Raw genomic sequence first — 21,793 nt, 5'->3', positions numbered from 1 at the left:
TTTTTGCTGAGGAAGACTGGCCCTGAGCTAACATCTACTTTATATGTGGGATGCCTACCACAGCATGGCGTGCCAAGCAATGCCATGTTCACATCTGGGATTCGAACTGGCAAACCCTGGCCCGCCACAGCGGAACGTGTGAACTTAACTGCTGCACCACCTGGCTGGCCCTGTGGATATGATTCTTGCTTGATGTCTTCTCTTTCCCTGAAGATCAGGAAAATTCTTTAACCTAAATCAGACTTTTCAAAAAGTATGCAAGATAATGATTCCCTCTGCATCCCTCATAGTTTTCTTGGACAATGATAATAATGACAACAAGAATAGCCACCATGTCACAAACGTGGCAAGGCAAGGGTGAAGGATCAAGTTGGGATGGTAATTAATTTAGTGAAGGCTTCATGCTCTCACCAAAAAAAAAACCACCCTGACTGAACCTAAAATAAACTGACAAAGACTTTCCTGAATTAACTGAAGTGCTAATTACACCATTTGACTTTATCTACATTACAGGATCCAAAAGAAATGATTGCTTATGCTAAATACGTCTATAAAGAAAAGTGCATTGAGGGGGTGGGAGAGGGAAAGGAAAGACGCACCCAAGGATGTGAAAGCCCAAGGAGAGAAAGACCGTGGTAATCTTGTGTTTGTAGGTCATTTGACGTATACAGGAATGTCTACAAGAATGTTCATGTTTATGGAAAGGTACAAGCTCGGGATGCCCAAACTCCCCACTTGCTCCAACAACCTCCTGTGGAATAATTGCAATTCAGGTTTCTTGGCAAAAAGGAGCTGTTAAATGTAGGTCACCACAAGGCTCCTGAAATGCATGTCCAAGGTCTCTGGCCACATCAGAAATTATTTTAATTTTTACCTTTAATGTGTTTGAAAAAGAAAAGATACTAAGAAAAAGCTCAGCCCTTTGACCACAGTACGATTTCCTAAGGAATGTTTGTACCACAGCAGATTTAAGCACACAAAAAGGAGGCTGGCTGGGATTCTTGTAGCTACTGGACTCAGTCTTCCTCCCAACAGTTTTACACACAATAGACAGTCAGGAAGAACTAACTGCCTGGCAGATGGTTGTGGAAGGTACCTTCTCCTTCTGGCCTCATAGCCATCGCCAAGATATCATGTCGTATCTTTAGGCTTGAAGGTGGCAAAGGGTTTGTTAAGGCTTACATAGGGAACCATGCAGCAGAGGGCTGGAAGGGAGCAGCCTCGGTTAAGACACAGTGTTCCTAAATTGCCTGCTTTTGGCTGACAGATGCTCCCAGCTGGCTGGTGTGCAAGTCTGTAACTTGCAAAGCAGGCTGGAAAGGTGGTTTTGCTTGCCAAAACCAAAGCAAGTAGGAAGCTAGCAGCCAGAGCTAAGAGATTTGGTGCATTTTGTTGACTAATTTTAATCCCCTGCCTACTTTGGGACATCAAACTGGCCCAGGGAGGGTTGTTTATTTTAGTGATGTACGTCCATCTGAACAGTGTAGGTCTGGGTTACAGAGTCAAAATCCCATAGTCTCAACAGCACCCTTCTAATTCACCTTTACATGGAACTTTCTCCGGCTTTATCAATGAGACAACAGGTGCCGTCAGACCAGTAGTTTCCAAAATGTGGGCCCTGGATCAGCAGCATTGGCATCATCTGAGAACTTGGTAGAGATGGAAATTCTTGGGCTCCACCCTGGACTCACTGAATCTCACCCGGGTTCTCTGGGTGATTCTGGTGCACATTAAAGTTGGAGAACTACTGCTTTAGATGGAGCCACTCAGGGAAGGACTGACGGGACACAGCTACTACACAAGAGCTGGGGGGAGGCGGGGAGGAAGAGATGTAATAAAGGGTGGTATCTACTCTACTGACGGCCATCAGGATAAAACTAAGGTGCTTTCATATCTGTAGCCCAAATGAGGTTAAGACTTGCCAGAGGAAAAGGAACAGAGAACATGGTAAAGTTCCTAAGAGCTTTGTGGTCTTTAGAAGGAAGCTGCCGATGCAGGGAAAACATCTCATGATGGGGCCTGAGGGGAATGAGTGGCTCCCCACCCAGGGGAAGGAGCTGTTGTTTCTCTCCCAGCACTGCTCTATCTTGTGCACAAGTCTCCTGATCCACACTGGAAAGTTCTTTATCATTCTGGAGACATGGAGAGAATGGAAAACAGAGGTAGGCATGAGGGAGGGGAAGAGTGGGCTGGAGCAAGTCCATTATCAGGTTCAGCAGGCAGAACTACTCCACCGCTGAGAATCACACAGAATTGGAAGATTCCTTGAAGTCATTAGTTCAACTGCCATGAGATAACGGTTGTATCATCATCACCGTCACCATAACCGCCACCACCATCATCATCATCAAGCTCCAGTTGACTGAGCCGCCTCCTACACACCCAGTACTGTGCTAGGTATTTTATGTATACTATTTCTTGTCCTCCCAAAAACCCTGCAAGCTTGGCGGTATTACATCGGTGTATGGATGAGGAAAATGAAGCTCAGAGAGGGTAAGTAGCAAGTCCAATATTAGATAGGTAATAGAGGCTGAAACAGGATTCTCATCCTTATCTGATATTTGACAAGACTACAACTTCCTGCCTGGGGATTTCCATCTACTCTATCCCTGAATACTTCCAGCAACAAGGTGCTCCTTACATCCTAGGGTAGTTCGTCTTGGGGCTAGCAGAATGCTCTTCCTTTTATTGGTGCCAAAATCTACCTCCTGGCAGAGCTCACTTGCTCGTCTTGAAGTTGGCCCTAGCTCTCTGCCTTGTGACTCCACAGGACACGGCTAGCCCCCATAAGACACTGATAACTCTTTGAATATCTACACAGAGTTCCAGGAATCTTCACTTCCTCAGGCTAAAACACCTGGGTTTCTTTTACCACTCTTCATTTTCTGTTCTAGAAAGGCAGAGAGGCCCTCATTTTAAAGCCCCGAAGATCTGTATTCATAAGCAAACATCTACATCTCACAGAAGGCTGGGATGTTATTCTTAATGTTTCTAATGACTCTTTGAGCTGCTGTGTTTATGCAAATGCAGACAGAGAAATAAATCAAAAACCTCATTATCCCTCAACCATGCCAGAGAGCAGAAAAAGTCACAGAGTAATCAAATCTCAGGGCTTAAAGAGAACCCCACTTCTGATGTTTCCAAGAGAATGAGATGTGTGCTATCAAGTTGGCCATACTTTTAGAAATGCCAACCAAGAGCCTCACGGCCTTGGCTCCTGGATTACAACATGTGGGTGGAAAACGGAACTTGAGAATCATGCACAGACTCCCCAAAGAAATCCCTGAATGTTGGTGGGATTGATGGAGATGGTGGTCACCAGCTTCCCCCACTGGAGGAGAGAATCTTACCCTGCAGCACCCTGATCTGGGACTTTAAGGAAATCCAAACTCTCTGGTGCCTGTGACACCCGGTCTGAGCCAGTGGACTGTTGTCGTGGCAAGGGCGGGCGGGCCATGGAGGTGTACAGGCTTTTCTGATTTGACCGCTGGTTTCCAGGAGCGTGGGAAGGTGGCACAAACTGGTTTTTGATGACTCCATTCTGATGGTATCCTAGAGAGAGGAAAAGAGGAGAAAACAAAGATTAAATTTTCTGATCCTTTGTTAAAAGGCTCTCCAAATTTCTTCCATCTATTAGCCAAGAGCGTTACTTAACTTCTCCAGGCCACAGTTTGCCCATCTGAAAAAATGGAGGGCACAAGCGCTAATATATCGTGTGGAATAGAGCCACTACATTGTAAATTGCCCAGCGAGTGCCTGGAACATAGCACACCCTCGCACATGCATGTTGAATCTGACATCAGAATCACCAGATGTTTAGCGTTTCAAAGCCCACAGTCAAGGAAAGGTAAGCTTGCAACAAGTTGGCAGGCACGTTCTTGGGTCTAAGGAAAATTATGAGATTATGCTTCAAGAGGGCCGGCAGGCAGCTGTTTAAACAGTTGGACATCCATTTTCAAGGGGTCAGTCTTGGGTGTCCTCTGCAGGAGCCCACTGTGGGAGGTGGAGGGAGCACTCTACACAGGCAGGGGAAATGTGGCTTTTGGTTGGATCAATCCAGATAGAGCACGCTCTCTTAGCCGAACACCTATTTCCAGTCAAGATCACATTATTTGGTAAGTGGATTATGGTGATGGGCTCCAAACAATGGGCCTTGGCTGAAAAGGGCATTATCATTCCATGCTATGCATGAAGAAGCCCTCGTCTCTTCTCCCACTGACAGATCTGGGCAAGAGTGAAGGAGAGCAAGACTCTCCAAGGGATACTTGGTAAGCCCACCACAAAACCTCTTCCAAATGAATTAAGAGAACTCTTTGGTACCCACGGGATGACCCTTAGTTTATTAGAGGGACTAGGACTTCAGTTTTGGTTCTGCCTCTCATAGCTGTGTTGACCTTCAGCAAGATATGCGACCTTTCAGAATGTCAATTTCTTCATTAAAGAAACAAGGAGTTTGGTGAGGCCCACTTGCTTCCAAGGTTGCCCAGGATAGGGCAGGGCATGCCAGAGCAGGACGTGCTCGAGGCCTGTGATTCTCACAGAGGGGGCACAGATGGCCTGTTCCACGTGGCTCATGACACACTCGCCTGCGATAAGTTCAGAAATTTAACGGTAAACATTTAGAAACGTTCATAGCAGTTGCACAGACATACTTCATGTCTATTGAACCTAATAATAAGAAATTTTGGCTTACATTTTGTATGCTTTTAAAATTCCATTCTTCCAGTAGTTTTTAATTTATCTTACAAAAGTATGGTTTGTGATAGATTGAAAATTCAGAAAAAACAAACAACAACAACAAAAAATCAACAAGCCCAGTCTTTCACCACAGACAGAGTGAGAAGTGCTGAGCTAAGGAATTTGGGTCCAATTGCCTCCTTTTAATGATGAAGAAACTGTCACGGAGGAAGGTTGGGAGCTGTGCCCAAGGTCAGGTATGTGGTCTGAGGCAACTCTGGCCAACCCAGCCGAGGCAAATGAGCTTTCCAGGTGGTCTGGCCAGGATTTTGCACGAGGGGCCAGAGCATAAGCAGTAACTCAATACTACATCGGTTCTCTTAGGTTCCTTCATGCTTGGATTTTCTTCAGAGACAAAGGCAGAGGGGAGGAGAGACGGTTGGCCAGGCAGGAGGGGGATGCCAAAAGAAATGAGAACTAGTTTCTCACTGCTAGGCCCAGGTGGCCATATTTTAGCACACAACTGAGAGATTCCGGAGCAGGAGACAGAAAATAGGCTTTTTACCGCTCATCTTGGACACTGTTACAAATAAGATTCCTTTGTCTGGGATGATTTGAGTCAAGCGTGGTCCTAACATGACCCTTTCAAACGTAGAATCCTAAACTTACTAAATCAAACATTCTGGGGGCAGTTTTTTTTGTTTAACTGAATTTTGTGAGTGATGGAAAGAACATTTTGTGAATTTTGAGAGCGTTCTTCAAACCCTGAACAGATTTTTTTTTCTTTTTTTTAAAGATTTTTCATTTTTTTTCCTTTTTCTCCCCAAAGCCCCACGGTACATAGTTGTATATTCTTCGTTGTGGATCCTTCTAGTTGTGGCATGTGGGATGCTGCCTCAGCGTGGCTTGATGAGCAGTGCCATGTCCGCGCCCTGGATTCGAACCAGTGAAACGCTGGGCCGCCTCCAGCAGAGTGCGCGAACTTAACCACTCGGCCACGGGGCCAGCCCCCCTGAACAGATTTTTAAGGGCAAAAAGTCTTAGATTTATTTGGGTTTGGATTTTATTGACCCGCATGCTATATTTTTATCATAAAAACTGAAATATGAAACAAGATCTAAAAACTTTTTTGTATCCATTTTGTTCTTCTCTCAGACATCACTTTATTCTTAGAGCAGTTCTTCTAGGTCCTATCTGACGAAGAACAAAATTTTTCTTCTTAGTAGCAAAATATTGTCACAGTATTTGGCTGGAGCTGGGTAGTGGTGGGGGGGTTATCCCTGACAAACTCCCCTTTCCATAAAGGCAGCATCCTTCAGCTTAAAAGCTGACCACATTCTGGCTGTCCCGGACAAGGAACTCTTTTTTTCTCTGACTGATGTAGGAAGCCTTTCCTAAGGGAGTAATATTGCTAGGTAATGAAATCCAGATCGTTAACTCAGCCAACGTTCCATCTCACTAGCTCACAATTTTCCTGAATTCCAGGGTCACAGGCAGGGCGTTTGTGTTGGTGGCAGTACATCTGACACTAAAATGGCTCCTGCTGGCGAATATGTGTGCATTTATTCGCTAATGGGTTTCTTCCCAAATATATTTTACAAGTCATGGGTCCAGATCAGTGCCCCAGTCGATGGCACACGCTTGGCCTACCTGGGGGCGGAGGGGCAGCTCTCATCGGGTAGTTGGCGTTTTGCGTCCCGCTGGGATAACTTCTGTTTTGAGTGGTGTTCCTTCTGGTAGGACCTGAAATCCACAAGCAAGAGAAAGTTAAAGTCAGTACCACTGGTTGGTTTAACAGCTCCTGCTGGTTTCTGCTTATGGAAAACTTTTGAAAAGCTTGGAATCCAGGTCCCCATCAGATCTGCAGCGGGGATGGGAGGTCTGAGGGGAGTACTATCCTGGTAGCTGCTGGATGGAAGGGGCTGGAGGATATGTTGATGGAGGTACAGTTCTGAAACGTTAGAGACAACGGCTTTACAAAGAGATAGTAATGATCTTACAAAGGTGTTTGTAGTTTTGTAGACTTTCAAATGAGACAGATGGAACATTATAATGTTTGCACTCATGCTCTGAACACAGCACAGAAGTTGAACATGTGAGCTGCACGTCATGGTCCCTGGCATGAAGCACATGTCAGCATCAACTGCACATCTGCCTACGTCAAGAGACTTTCATGCAAGAGTTTGTGTTCTAGAGTCTTCCAGTTAAACAGAGACCATGAAGGGTAGAAGCAGACTTGTATCCTTGACACAGAAAGGAAGAGTTAGAAAACAAGCTGGTGCTAAATGAAACATCATTGTGGGCCAGAATTAGGGCGGGGGCCGCAGGGCCACTGGTGGCCACATGACATCTCTGCAGAGACATGTATGTTGGAAAGGAAAACAATAAGTTAAGGTCTCAAATGGGACAGGAAGGAAGGTAGGATTAAACCAGCAGGAAGAGCGATGCAGAGGGAATCCCTTATAAAAAGAAGGGCTGAAGAATAGAGAAGGGCAGGAAGTGACAAGGCGTGAATAGCACAAAGCAGAGGAGCTGGTCTCAGGCCCTGGGGCAAGGAGAAGTGACCTGCCGAGGGTTATCCGCTCGGTACCCGGACTCCCTGCCTGCTCCCTTGAAGACATCACAAAACACCGTATTAGACAATGCTCCACTCTGGGGGCTACTGAACATTGTCGCACACATCCTCTGGTTATCTGCAGCCCTTCTTTGCCATGCTTTGTGCCCTGGGCTCACCTGGGCCACTAGGCCTCTGCATTCCAGTTGGGTTTGCCCAGTGGGAGGCACTGGCAGGAGATTGGAGTGCCAGAGGAAAAAGAAGTCAAGGTACTTATTCTGCCTGTATCCTTAAGCTCAACTCTTTCCTCCCTCTGTCTCTTCAGGGTGAGGGGTAATAATGGTGTTCTGTTGTTCTTTATCCCTGGGTCCCCACTTTGTCTCCTTACCCTGCCCACATCTCAGTAAAGAATCCCTTTATTTAAAGGTCTTTTCAAAAATCCCACCTAAACGTGCTGGCTGTTTTCTGCAAGTACCAACTGATACACAGACATACACCAACATTTTCTGGGTGGCTATTTGTCTGTGTTGTATTAGTGAGCTACAGGACATGCCAATGTTACCTTGGTAGATAGATTTCATAAAGGCCTGTCTATATACTCTTCATTGATCATACACATGGACTAAATTATATGAAGATATCTACATTATATGAATACATAGCATATATGATTATACTGTGCATTATAAAACAATTTTATGAATGTCATTTATAAATAGAAAAAGAATCAAAGGCCAATAAAGGAGTTAGACTAAGGAGTGAGTTAGTGCATGTGAGGCTTCTAATGAAGCACGCTAAAGTGGAGGTGGGAGATATTGGATCTGATGCACAGCAACATAGTGAAACCGTGTGGGGAGATGGTAAATGTGGTCAATTTCTTTAAAAGGGACAGGAAGGATAAGGTTTGTATTGTTGATAAGATCCAACTGGAAAGGGCTGGGAAATTGGAAGCCAACAAACTGATTGGTTTTAAACACAATTAATATTGTAATGCCTGGAATACCATACATAACTAAGAAATCATTCGGAAAGGTTTAACCTGCCCATTTGCGTTGACGTTGGTTTCTTTTGAAACGTTTCAGTCTGAAGGAAACCCCAGCCACAGGAAGCAGTTAAGTGTACTGGTTCTTTGCCCCGCAGATCTGTGCACAGGTTACGAGTGTTTGGTGAGGAGAGAGTTTGGCCTGCAGCAGGGTGAGCGAGGGCCAGGCAGGGAAGGCCCAGAAGCCCAGGTGGCGGCCCGCCCCTGGGACCCGTGGAACACTTACGGGAGTTCCTGGGCAGCCCGGGTCCGATGCTGACCTGCAGCACTTTGTTACTGGGCTTGAGGATGGCCAGGTCACCGAAGCCCTGGTGGAATTGCACTTGCCGGGAGCCCCCTGCACTCCAGGGACCCCAGTTCTCCTTCTTCAACTTGAGTTCAAGCCTGCGACAAGCATATTTGTTGGAATTAACAAGTCGGAAAGAAGGAGAGAGACAATGGTGCTTACAGACCCCAGTAGAGAATCTGCTGCCGGGCAAAAATGAGGCAGGACCAGAGCATCAAACCAGCACAGGGCCCTGGGCATGAGTATGACATCCATGGGTTTGCTTTGGCAGCAGGGTGAGCCCACTGACCAGAGGCAGAAGCATTTGGGATCCAGCACCTGCGAGAAACCAGTTGGTGAAGGAGGGGCCCCTCACAGGTGCCAAGGTCACTTGTCAGGTGGACGCTGGCGGGACTGCTGCGAGACAGAAGGATGGGGACAATTTCCAGCCACACTGCTGTGGTGTGTCATTGTGCCTCTCTCTGACTTCCCTGGGACTGTGTTTGTGGAGGACTGAGAGATGCCAGACTCAAAATAGTCTGTGTCTCCTTAGCATAGAATGTGGCTATTATTTAATTACATTCTATTGCTCCATCACCACCCCCACCCCCGCCAGGTAGGGAAAAAGACAACACTAGCAACCAAAACCCAAATAGAATGGAGGCGTGCTCGCAACTCTAGAACTCCTCTGCCAGTGTCTATTTTTCATATTGCCTATATGCCTACAGAAAGAAATTCCATATTCTACTTGTTGAGCTTATATTTTCTCATGTTGTAAGGCAGGAAAACTATAATTTTAAGTAGTTGCCTATTATTCTATTGAGTGGCTTGGCTACACACATTCATCCTTTTTTTGAATTATTCCCTTATCACAAATTCCCAGACACAAATAATGGCGCCTGGTACGGATGGCCAAATTGTTCTGTGGAAAAACTGTAATGAATTCATGCTGCTACTAGGATCTATTTCATTGCACCCACAGCAGCATTAGTTATGGTAAGTGTCCCTCATCATGAACTAAGGCTTTACTTTGGCCTCATTCTCATGAATGGGAAGGGATGGAGGATACCTCCATTTTATAGATGGGGAAATTTAAGAAGAAAAGCCAAATAACTCTCACTCAGCAAATATGAGATTAGGAGCTCAACAGTATGAAATATCTGGTCCACGAGACTATGTTGCTAAAACAAATGAAGGTGAGCTGAGACACAAGACTGGCCATCGCAGCACCCAAGTCCCCAAATGGCCCACCAACAGGTTTTATTATGCATACATCTTGGGAACTTAAGCCCCTATTCCAGTCTCTTCTTCTTCCAGCCTTAGTCCCTTTCTATTTGTTCTGCTAAATAAAATATTCTTTTACTGATGATGTATAAAAATTGGCTTTCCTCTGCCCCACTTTGGTGACCTTTGTTCAAATGATAAAATACACCATTTGATGAAGTCATTATTTCACAGAACTGTGAAAGTGACCCTTTCAAAGTCTGTGACAACCATCCAGACTGTCCTCTTCAGCCTCTAAGAGTCCACAGGGGGCGCTGAGGCACCCGAGGCTGGGCTTCACTGAAGCCACTGGAGCCAGTCAGACCACACACCCCACCCCGCAGGCTCTCCTCTCAGCCTGGACCCCACGGGTGAGGTCCCTTTTAGTTTCCCTCAGATGTTTGGGCCCCGGTTCTCAACTTACGTATTGCTAAATTTCAGAGGTAGTTGCTTCTGAGTTTTTTCCTCATAACGTTTTGCCAACAGGCTTAAAAATTCAGTTTTGAAGATGGATTCAAGCAAACTGTCATACTCTTGTTCATGAAGAATAAAAATGTCATCCTGCATAGTACTGCAAAGAGATTGGAAAGACTTAATGCAAGTTGCACTTATGTTTATTCCATTATTTTTTTCACTCATTTATTTATCCTGTAAGATAGTCCTAGGCTTCTATAGTCTTTCAGTAAGAGAGAATCTTTAAAACCAAACATAACAACAACGAACTACATGATAAAGTCATTGAAATCTGCTTTCAAAGGAAGTCTATAGCCCAGCAAAATCACAATTATAATACTTTTCCCAAATGATTTTTAAAATCAAGAATTTAAGGACAATTTAGTCTGCATTTTAGAAAAATCCATTTTCAAATTCATCTTCTGTGTTCTTAAGATCACAAAACTCCAGAATGCTGTGAATAGAACGTGGCTGAAAATGAACAAGTCCTCTAAGCTCCAAGTTAGCAGAATTTATGATATGCTTGTAGCTATTGTAATAAACCCTAACTTGAACAACCGTAAGCTCAGTGATCAGAGGGAAGCCAAGGGCCTGGCTTCATACGCACTTATTAGGAGCCTTTGGGGATGTGGTGCTCTGCTTATACTGCGTGCCAGGTGCTGCTGGATGCACCACCGCACAGACGTACAGGCACACAGGACAGGTGAACACACAGCAAGCAGGCGCAATCATCACCTTCCCGCTGGTGAACTGCGCGGGACGGGGAAAGCACACAGCTTTGCAGGAACTGCATGTTTGGATGGGATTGGGCTGTGGGGAAACTCAGGACTGGAGAGGAGGGAATGTTAGGAGCTGCAGGGAGCTTAGAAGGAAGAGGCCGAGGAAACCCAGTCATGGAGAAAGTGCTCAGTGCTCAGGGGGAGTGATTAGACACAGCTCCATCTCCAGGCCCAGCTAGACTTCCTGGAAACTACAACACACGTATAATTGAGACTTTTTACTCCCTAGCTGTTAGATGTATAGCTCAGTTGAAGGAGGCCACCATTCCAAGGGCTTCATAATATACACATTTACAAGTACCTCCAAGTACCACTGTCAAATATCTAAGACAGCCCTCTGAAGAATGACATTTCATGAGGGATGATAAGCATTTTTCCAGGCATTAAACACAATTTAAGTGAATCTCCTTCAATGAACTGACCAAAGTAACATTTTAATCTCTCCAGGCGCAGAATGTGCCAAAGCCATGGTTCTCTTAGTAACCAGAGTTGTGCTGTATCACATAGGAGCTATGCTCTGCTCTTGGGGCTCCTGGTACCGGGGCACCAGTAGGATTACTGTGGCTGTGAAAAGGCCAGATGGTGAGGCAAGTGGATCATATGGAGGACCAGAGTAGAGAGAATCTTTGAGACCAGGGACTCTTCCTTTGTGTAGAATTTGAAATATTTAAACTGCAACTCCTGTGGTCTCTCTTTTTAGTCCTATCAATATGACAAGGTCACAGTGGGCAGTCCTGGAGACCAGATGTCTTCCTTGGGCAGAGAGAGCCTTGGTGGACGATCCCAGGCTTGTCAGGAACCTTCTGTCTCTGGGCTGAGGCAGGGAGCTAATGACCTGAGCCTGACAGAGCCGGGAGCTATAGTCACGGCCTGTCTCCCTGCATCCTCAACCCCTCAGCTGTCATAGAGGAAAGGAGCTTGGTAATCCACAGGAGAAAGAAGGTCAAAGGCAGGACCACTGCGCAGTTGGAATGCAAAGGCACAGAATGGCAGCATGCACAAACCACAGGGGAGGAGTGGAGTCAACTACCAGCGAGATACCAGCACCAGGGAGAGGAGCTGGGCTCTTCACAGCCTGCTTCCTGAAGATGAGCACCCAAAGAGCTCTTCTTCCATGTGGAATCAGAATACTTTACAGCGGCTTTTGGACAAATAATGGCCATTTGGGTGCAGCACTTGGTCACTATTATTAACTCAAGAGTCTATTTTCAGATATCTCCACATCACAACCATGCTTCTTGCCTACACTTGTGATAGTTGGGTTATAAGTTTTTCTGTTGTGATGAAGATTTTGACAACTGGTAGTTTAAACAATATAGCGTTTTTATCTCTGTCACTCAACAGCACATGCAAAAGCAATTGAGGGCCAACATGACAGTTCCACAGTGCCTGGAAGCCAGGCACCTACTCCTTCCCACTAAACTTATGACTAGGAAGTTGTACAAGTCACTTCTGCTCACAACCCATTGGCCAGTAGTGGGTCACATGGTTACACCTAGCTGCAAGGAAGCCTGGGAAACGTAGTCCTTGGCTAGGCTGCCAGCTATTGATATGTAAGGAAGAGAATGGGTATTGCAGGACAGCTCACAAGCTCCACTGTACTTTCTTGACCACAAACTTTTCCAAACTAGGAATTGGAATCATTTCCAAAAGGTTGAGAATAATGCTTCAGGAGCTGTGACCACAAAGCTACTATCATCTTCCAGATTCTGGCCAGATGAAAACTCTGGAATTGTCTTAATTACTTCAATTACAGCAATTCAAAACTCCAAAAGGCACTTATGGAGAAGCTGCTCCCCCAAGTCATTTGGGATTCATGAAATAGAGTCCAAGCACTCCAGCAGTGGTATAAGAAGACTGCCGCCTTAGCAAGGGAGCACACGCAATGGGGAAAGAGTCAAACAGGAGGCACCGCTTTTTGGTGTGTGGGGTGAGGAATGAAACTCCTTCCTGTATTAGTTGCTTAACTCCAAGTGCTCTCTGACAGGCCTGGACATGTCTGTTTGCCTGGCTATACTTCAGGCGGAACGGCAATTATTCAACAGGGCTAAATGAGCACAACACCCGTAACCCTGAGCGGGTTAATGTGCTTAGATGTATTAGGAGTTCATTACCATAAAGAGAAAAAGCAAGCAGGCCAAAACTTCAAGGTCAATTATCAGCATGAGTCTGGAAACGAGAAGAGCATGTTTGGACACTTTGACTTCAACCATCCAATTCAGTAACCCCTCCCTCAATGACCCAGGCACAGGGGTCAGTGAAAGCATCTTCACCCCGGCCAGAGTTTCAGCTCATTCCGCCTCTTCAGCCCATGCTCCTAGATCTGAAAACAAAGCTTTTACATTTATTTATTCTAAAAAGTCAGACTTATCTTTGGACTTCACCCTGTCTTGTTCATACGCTCAAGCTGCAATTCCTTACAGATGTTTGACTCAGTCTCCTGTGTTGAAAGAGCCTTACTAGTCCCTGGTTTGGCTCTACTTGCTATTTATCCACTCGTCTTTGTGGCTTATTGTTGTATTGCTGACAACACTAGAAAATTCTCTCTTGCTCCCTTAACCAATATCTTCTTCGCAAACACGTTAGTTACAAAACACTGAGTAAAGTCTTAAAGAAGTTTTTTTTTAAAGCTGAAAAGGCAGTTTCCAAGGACAGGCCTGCCTTTATTTAAGCTTTTAAAAAATGTTTCCTGATTATGAAATAAATGCTCCTTTTAGTAAACTGGAAAGCACAGACGTGAATACACAAGAAAATAAACTTTACCCAGAATTCTACCACTCAGAGAAACCAGTGGCACCAGTTTTGGATCCTCCCTCATTTCTCTGAGAAAGTGCAGACATATGTTGTGTCAGACCTCACCACAGGCCTCCCGGGAGAAGCCTCATCTGACCCCCAGGGGGAAGGCTCCCTCCTGTCTTTTGCATCCTGAACGTCACTTTCTGAGCACTTGTAACCCGTATGCACATGTTTACTCAGGTATCTGTTCCTCCTTCCAGAATGCGAGGAGCTCCTTGAGGCAGTGACTACGTCTCATTCACCTTGGAATCCCAGGGCTGAACCCAAGGCAGGTGGTCAGTCTAAAAATGTCGACAACTTCCAGGTTCCCAAAGCCCAAAGGCCACAGTTGAGTCCAGATTTCAGAAATGCCTCAGGTCAGCTGAGCAGGCTGTTCTAACTGCCAGAGGTGAGTGCAATTGGGCAAGGAAATGTTTTAGGCAAGAAGTTTATGACCAAGGGGGCTGAGCCTCCATCTAAAGCCGCCTCTTAGCGGTTGCTTTTTGAATTACATACAAGTATTGGAAAATCTACTGACCCAGACAGGCAGCCACGTAGCTTGTGGTCTTAGGCCTCTAGCGGTCAGCTACGGGAATGAGAAGCCCCATCAGAGAGCCCCAAATATGAGATTTTACAGTACCAATCTCATCGCCTGCAAGAGGAGAGTAAGGAACATAGGCTATTATACCTTGTGGCCACCCTTCTATTGAATCGACTTTTTCAAATAAGAGTGAGGCCAAGTCAGTACTCAGAGAAGAAGCAGCTCTTGAAGGATCCTTCGAAGCCCGATGCTTGGCCGTCCATCAGCAGGTCCCCCGAACCTCAGAAATTCCATGTCGCACTGTACCGTGGTGTGCCACCTCTTGATATTCTCACCAAGTCCCAGTGAAGGCAGAACTGTAGGCATCAGTGTTTTGGCCTAACTTTTTTTTAGATAAGGATTTTTCCTGTTCAAATTATCCAAGAGTCCCTTTCAGCAACTGCAGTCCTCATATCTCTCTGAGCTAGAGCCTACCCTATTTTTTTCATGTAACTCAAAAATTTTTTTACATTTCAACTATAATTCAACGAGACATATTTCAGTGTATTCATAAAAGGTCAAGACTTCTAAAAACATGATGTTTACTAGAGGATTAGAAAAAACTTCTTATTATGGAAAATTTCAAATATAAAAAAAGTAGAATGGCAGAATGAACCTCTATGTCAGAAGGTTTCAAGACATCAATCCACAAAAAACCATATTTATCTACATGTCCAGACTTCCGACTTCCACAGACAAAATAGGTTGTTTTAGAGCAAAATATGAATATTATATTATTATATCCTTAAATATTTCAGTGTGTATCTCTAAAAGATAAAGCCCCTTTAAATAAAAATAGCCACAATACCATCATCACACCTAAGGAAATGAACAATAAATCTTTCATATCAACTGTTTAGTCATGCTTGCATTTCCCAAATCGTCTCATTGATTGCTTTTATATGGTTGGTTGGTTTGACTAGGGAGCTGTGAGGCCACTTTGCTTTGGCGGTAGTTAGAAGAGTTAGAGATGGGCTGAAAGATCAAGCTGGTAGGACCCTCTGATAGTCTTAACTAGAAGGAGCCATTAGGTGATCAGTCTAGCTAACAGTCAAGTAGTAAGCCTCCTAAAGCCTTCAAAACACATACAAATGTTACAACTTTTTTTCCTGAAGTGCAAGACGACTGTTAAGATCTTTCTCTACCCCAGTATTGAAATATTTTCAGAGAACACAATACACACACCCATTTGGTGGTCTGGTACCACAATCCATTTCTACTCTTGGTTTGACTCGGCACACACATCACCCGTCTGGTGGCATTCCTAGCTTGGTTTAGATTACTGGCCTACATCCAATGGGTAAAGGAAATGAGGGAGCAGTACTAGTCTTGGTAAGTGTGGCGCTCAGCAACTGCAACACGCAGAGATCACAAGTTAGGATGACTCAGCCTCTTAGTTTTTCCCCTAGAGCCAGAACAACTTTCAGGCTAAGTACCTCATTTTATTACATCCTCTAAAAAGGAAAGGCCACAAGGAAGCAAATGTCCAGGCTGTGAATACTAAAGAGGAAGCAGAAAAAGAAGCTGGTGATAAACACACTGTATTCCCGGAGGCTATGAGGGAAGAAAAAAAGACAGAAGGAAAAAATTTGACTGTGACTATCCCAAACCTGGATAAGCCTCAAGGACTTGATCAACAGGACAGTGTCAAAGAGTCAAAGCGCCTGATAGAAATGTAGATATATTATGATTGTTCATGACCAAGCACTCTTGGAATGGTCTGAAGGCTGAAGACAGACCTGGGTGATAAGAACAGAAAAACAATCCCCCTCAGGGAGTGAGCAGATGCGCCCCAGAGCTGCGACTCCTTGGCTTTCCTCCACAGCTACTGTCAAGTGTACACAGGGCAGTTCAGCCAACCCAGCTTAGCCCAGGTAGAGCTGCTCCCCATACAAGAAAAAAAGCGAAGCTTCCAGTGGGGCTCCACGGAACACCAAAGGCAGCCTCACAGCACAGCTAGCTGGAAGAGTGTGGCCAGCAGGCCACCCAACTCAGATGGTGGCCCAGCCAGTAAGCCAAATTGCTCAGGAAGACCTTCTGAAAACCAGGTCTTAGAGGCTAGAGCTTTCCCTTGAAATCCAAGGCGCCGAGACCTACCTGAGGTGGGGCTGCAGAAGGCTGCAGATGGACTCATCTGCTTAGAAGTTTTACCACATCCTGAGTTGCAATGTTTTAAACACTCAACCTCACAGCACTGCCTGACCCTTTATCCAGGAAAATTGGGAACAGGTAGAATCAGAAACCACAGTGACATAGGCAAGAATGGACACAACTTGAAACCTGCTCTGGATTATCACACCGTAGCCAGGATTTCCAGCCTGATAGGTCAGATGCCAGAGCAAAAAAAGCCCTGCTTTGTCCTGAGCACAGCAGTTTTGTCTTCTGTGCAGAATAAGAGTTTAGAGAGGTGTCCCAATTCCAGTAAGCCAGGTTCACAAGAGACCAGAACGTCACTACTTTCAACGCAATGGCAGCCCAAAGCTTGTCCTGGGTAAGGCAGCGGAATTCTCAAAAGGGCCCAGGGCCACAACTCAAGAAGGAAGGTACTGGGCTCAAAGGAGCCTTTCTTCCTCTTTCCTCAGCCTCCCACGGACCGGGAAGATTTGCTCTCCTCAGGGCAGACTTAGTCTGGGAGTTCTTAGCACTAGAGGATTGAGGGAAGTCTCCCGCACAGGTGTCCCCCTGCCAACTGAAAGCCCAAGTGTTGACAGGAAGAGCAAGAGCCTCTGCCTGTGAACTTGGAGTTGAAGGGAGCATTTGGCGATGACTCCAGGGCTACAGATTATGGAGACCAATTTGTACTCCGTCCCTTGCATGAACAGGCAGAAAGGACCCTAAGGAAACTTCCTTTCCAGGACAATCAGAAATCACGGCAAACTAAAAAGCAATCCTGATGACCTAATGGCCACCTCTGCCTGGGCCTTTGCTGGGAATATGGGTTAGGTCTTCAAAGGGGCTGAGGTGGGCTTGGGGAGACATGGTTCTGGACTTTCGACCCCACTTCAGTAAGAGAAATTATACTGTTTGTTCCAAATACTAAGTTTGTTTCTCAAATTTTATGGAAACAATGACCTGAGTACCCTTTGATTAGAGGAGCTGACCAGACGGTAATCTTCTCTTGGTACCTCATTCCTGGCCTTTCAGGACGCCCTGAGACCTATGAGGGTCAGGTCTTCCTTGGGAAGAAGAGGAAATTCTGTTCTCTTCATCATGATTTTGACAATCGGGGAGCCTGCCTGAGCCTTGCTCCAGGCTGTGTTTCATATAGTGGATGGTGATGTCGAGAAGAGATGGGACTCCTCGCCCTCCATCCCCTCACCACTCACCTGAGGGACACGGACAAGATCCTCTCCACCTCTATTCTCCGCTTCAGCACTTCTTTCACGAGGCCTTTGTCAGGACCCTGTTTGACCTTTTCTCGTCCAATTAAGTACAAGCACTTTGGAGTAAGAAGCAGGTCTCGCTTTACACCCTGTAAGGAGAGGCGCTTTAAGAAAGTGGTGGACAAGTCAAAGTGACAGCTGTTCACACAATCGGCATCTGTCACCAGACAAAGGGACACTGCCTTGGGTAGCAAATTTTCACTGCCATTGGTATGCCCATTCCATTTATCATCTACCCAGGTCCCTTAAGAATGAAAAAGGGCATTGTTGATGGTTATTAGGTTGACATGTATGAAATTGCTGATGTTTGACTTTCCCGACTTACAAAAATAGCAAATTCACATGCGTCCACGTGAGATATGAGGCCAGCAGGTGGAAAGGGACAGTCCCAGGCAAACCAACACACATGGTGACTCTACCATATTATCTACTAGAGCGTGCTTCTCAACCAGGGATCCCTCAAGTATCCATGTAGATGCTTTTTGTGAGCCCACGAAATTTTTACTTTCTGAAATCGGTAAATGTTCATTTCAGTGACTAACTTAAAAATCTAATAAAAAGAAACTTTGGAATATGTGGGTTACCGACCACCTTATACCCAAACACTACTGAGAGCCCCAGTTACTCATGTTCGCATTCAAATCTGCCAGCAGAGCAGCTGTAAGGAGTGATTTGGTTTCAGCAAAATAGCATCATCTTCCTTGTTATATGAATCCTTGCTTATTTCATTTTTTTTCCTGACCCAAATCCAAACAAACAAAAAGCTCTTCCTGGGTCTGTGAACTACTGTGGCTGCAGATTTCATTGGAGCCCAGATCTTACTGGGCAAAAAAAAGAGTCTAAGGGAAGGGGTGGAAGTAAAAGAATCAGCTGTCCCTTTGGTGGTGGTGTCACGGGTAAGAACACTTTGCAGTATTGCTTGATATTCTGAATCTTTTGACCCAATGATTCCACGCCTATCAATTTATTCCAAAAGCATCCGCAAACGCACAAAGATATGTGTGAAAGGAAGCTCACTGTAACCTTTTCTATGACAGTAAACAAACAAACAAAAACCCCAAACAAAAAAAAAACCCACTAAAAATGGATAATGAGAAATTGGTTAAAAATAGAGTGAAGCATCTGTTGAATGGAATATGATGCAGCTAAATAAAATAATTATATTGATATATCTATTAATCTGGAAAGTTCTCCCTGGCATATTTTAAGAAAAAAACAACCCAGGACATAAACCAGCACGGAATGTAGTCTCACTTTTGTAGAATTAAATATACAAATGCATGTTGTATAAAAAAGTTCTACACACAAAGTGTTGACAGCGATTTTTCTGGGTATAGGTGGCTATTTTCCTTTTGGCTTATCTGTATTTTCTAAGTTTTTCTACAATGAACATGTTCTGTTTTGGTAATAAGAAAAGCACAATTATGAGTGATTTTTAAAACTAAGGAATCTGTTCGGTGAACTCTCAGAGGCAGGAGGTCAGCACGCACCTTGAACCTCCTGTCGTACTTGGTCACTGTGTCTGCAAAATCGATCTTTTCCCTCTTGCCCACAAACTGCTGGAGTTCCGGGTGCTCCTCCATCCCGATGTAATCCCCGATGAAGTTCCTGTTAATACTGTTTCTCCTTCTCTCCTTCTTGTTCAACAGGAGGTCTGAGGCTGCAATTCCCAGAAGCGCAGAGAAAGGAGAGGGATTGGTTCCCCAGAGAAAGGAGGGAAATACTTAGTGTGGAAATACACAGAGAAGCTCTAAATGAATGCAAGATTTTTTTTTTTCCTTTTTCTCCCCAAAGCCCCCTGGTACATAGTTGTATATTCTCAGTTGTGGGTCCTTCTAGTTGTGGCATGCGGGACGCTGCCTCAGCGTGGCTTGATGAGCAGTAGCCATGTCCGCGCCCAGGATTCGAACCAACGAAACACTGGGCCGCCTGCAGCGGAGCTCGAGAACTTAACCACTCGGCCACGGGGCCAGCCCCTGAACGCAAGGTTTTTAACACACAGCATGATATGCAAAGTCAAATGAACTTGTGACTTCACCTGAGCTCTAAATTCCTCTTGAGATTTGTTAAGTGTGTGAAACAAAATGACTCAAATACCTTCTTCTCGCATTTGGACGTACTTCTTCCGGGCTACGAACTTCCTCCAAGATTTCTGTATCACTCGAGCGTACCCATCATACTTCCTCTCTCTCATCTCTTCTAGAAGAAATAGCTGTGAACGTAGAGAAGACAAATGTGAGCCAATTCACAAGACCTGAGCATCACTTTTTGGGGTTATTTCAGGGACACTTGATTTTAGTCAAGGACATACGTGGAAAGCAGCTTCTCAGACTCATAAACAAATGTGAAAAAATGATTATTAGGGCATGTTGTTTAGGATCACTATAACTTTTGCATCTACAGATTTTTTAAACAAAAAAACATAATGGAAAATAGCTGGGTCTGAGAGTATTCAGTTGGACCTTAATGGTGTCTGCCCTACCTCGCTCAGAATCCCGGTGAGAATCAAATGAGTGACTCAACCTTCATCCACTTATTCCCCACCCTGGTCCAAAGAGGATACTAGGTGGTTAGGTCGAATGAGCTGGTGGAGGCTATTGTTTTGTGCTGCCTAAAGCCTCTTAATAGAATTTTCCAGCTTTTGAAGGAGCAGAGCTTGTGCTGCTGTGGAAGGAGGACTGCCTTACTGTCAGTACCATGAAAGTATAGATTTCCTGCCTCATAGGATTCCCCAAGGTGTCACTGGGCAGAGGATAATAACCACAGTGACCGGAGCTGGACCTACGATGTGCTAGTGAGGACTTGGATTCACCAAGAGGGGCTGAGACACTTTTGCTTAAAGACCCGTATCAGACACTGGCAGGTCTTGAAACTCAGGCCATTTTAACAATTAATACTAATTGTTGCATCCTACTCAATGAAGCTCTGGAATAATGAAGATGAAAGCAAAGAGCTGTAATGTACCGAGTACCCACTATGGGTCAGGAATCACCCTAGACACTTCATATGCACTATATCATTCAACCCCTCAACACCTAGACGAGCCGCATATTTCTGTGTCTCCATTTTACAGATGGGAAAATTGGAACGAAGCCTGGGTGGGGCTGGAAAGTGAACCAAGGTCTTTCAGGCTCTGTAGCCTCTTCCTCACTTTGACACAAAAGTCTTTCTCTGTAAATCGGCATTTGATCAACTCGCAGAATGGTGGGAAACTTTACCATTCACCTAGGAAGTGGTTCACATGACTCTCTAGGAAAAAAGAAAAGAAAAGAAACCAACAAAAATCCAAAGTAAAGAGGATGAATAGCCATTGCAAAAATGTTCCAGAAGTAAACAAGCAAATGTGGTTTGAAGGCAGCTGGGCTTGATCTGTGGTCTCTGTTTATCTGGGTCTAGCTTCAGGAGTCACATCTATCTCCTCCAGTCACTCAGCTTCTCCTTCTCTCAGCCCCAGCTGTGCAGAAAGACCTCAAACTCAAAATACCAAGGGAGGGGTCACTTCAATCCACAGCCTTCAGTGCCATATACAACAGGCATGAGGCATTTATTTCTCAGTACAAAAGGGAATACATGGTTTAACAACTGGACAGAATGTTTAAAATCTGAGCCCTGCGGTTGCCTGTTGTAAGAATATTCGTTGGTGTTTCTTATCTTGTGTGTTTGGTTTCTGAGTAAGTCTTGTTTTCGTCTTCTTTCCCAGAACTATTTTGGGAATGGCACAGAAAACACACTTGTGACTCAGAAAGGATGAAGAAACAACCAATTCCCAACATCCTATAGACTATTTCAAAGATTAGTTGGGTTTTAGGTTCTTTCCAAAAGCCATGGGGGGTGAGAAAGCAGGGAGGTTCAAGGAAAAAAGAGAGAGAGGGGGAAAAAAAATCATGGACACATGTAACAAATACACAAGACCAAACCCTTTGGTGCCTGATGTCTAACGTGGGTTCTTAAAAGCAAATGGGTTATTTTGTGTGTTCAGTGCATTTCCTGTAAAAGCCAAGGCAAAATCACAAGGTGGATTT

At 44.9% G+C, this 21,793-nt stretch overlaps 1 protein-coding gene across 1 annotated transcript in view; it reads right to left on the bottom strand.

Annotated features, from left to right (window-relative positions):
* Positions 1–21,793, bottom strand: part of MYO1E (myosin IE) — a 190,737-nt gene that overhangs the window by 14,624 nt on the left and 154,320 nt on the right. Inside the window, exons 21-27 of the mRNA XM_008526764.2 lie at positions 19,869–19,983; positions 19,262–19,431; positions 17,715–17,860; positions 10,226–10,372; positions 8,500–8,657; positions 6,328–6,420; positions 3,351–3,552 (exon numbers count right to left, since the gene is read on the bottom strand). Of these exons, the coding sequence (XP_008524986.1) occupies positions 3,351–3,552; positions 6,328–6,420; positions 8,500–8,657; positions 10,226–10,372; positions 17,715–17,860; positions 19,262–19,431; positions 19,869–19,983 (1,031 nt within the window). The remainder of the gene's footprint in view (positions 1–3,350; positions 3,553–6,327; positions 6,421–8,499; positions 8,658–10,225; positions 10,373–17,714; positions 17,861–19,261; positions 19,432–19,868; positions 19,984–21,793) is intronic.

Source organism: Equus przewalskii, chromosome 1 (genome assembly GCF_037783145.1).
Source record: "Equus przewalskii isolate Varuska chromosome 1, EquPr2, whole genome shotgun sequence".
Taxonomy (NCBI): Eukaryota; Metazoa; Chordata; class Mammalia; order Perissodactyla; family Equidae; genus Equus; species Equus przewalskii.
This window is presented reverse-complemented; position numbering and strand designations above follow the sequence as displayed.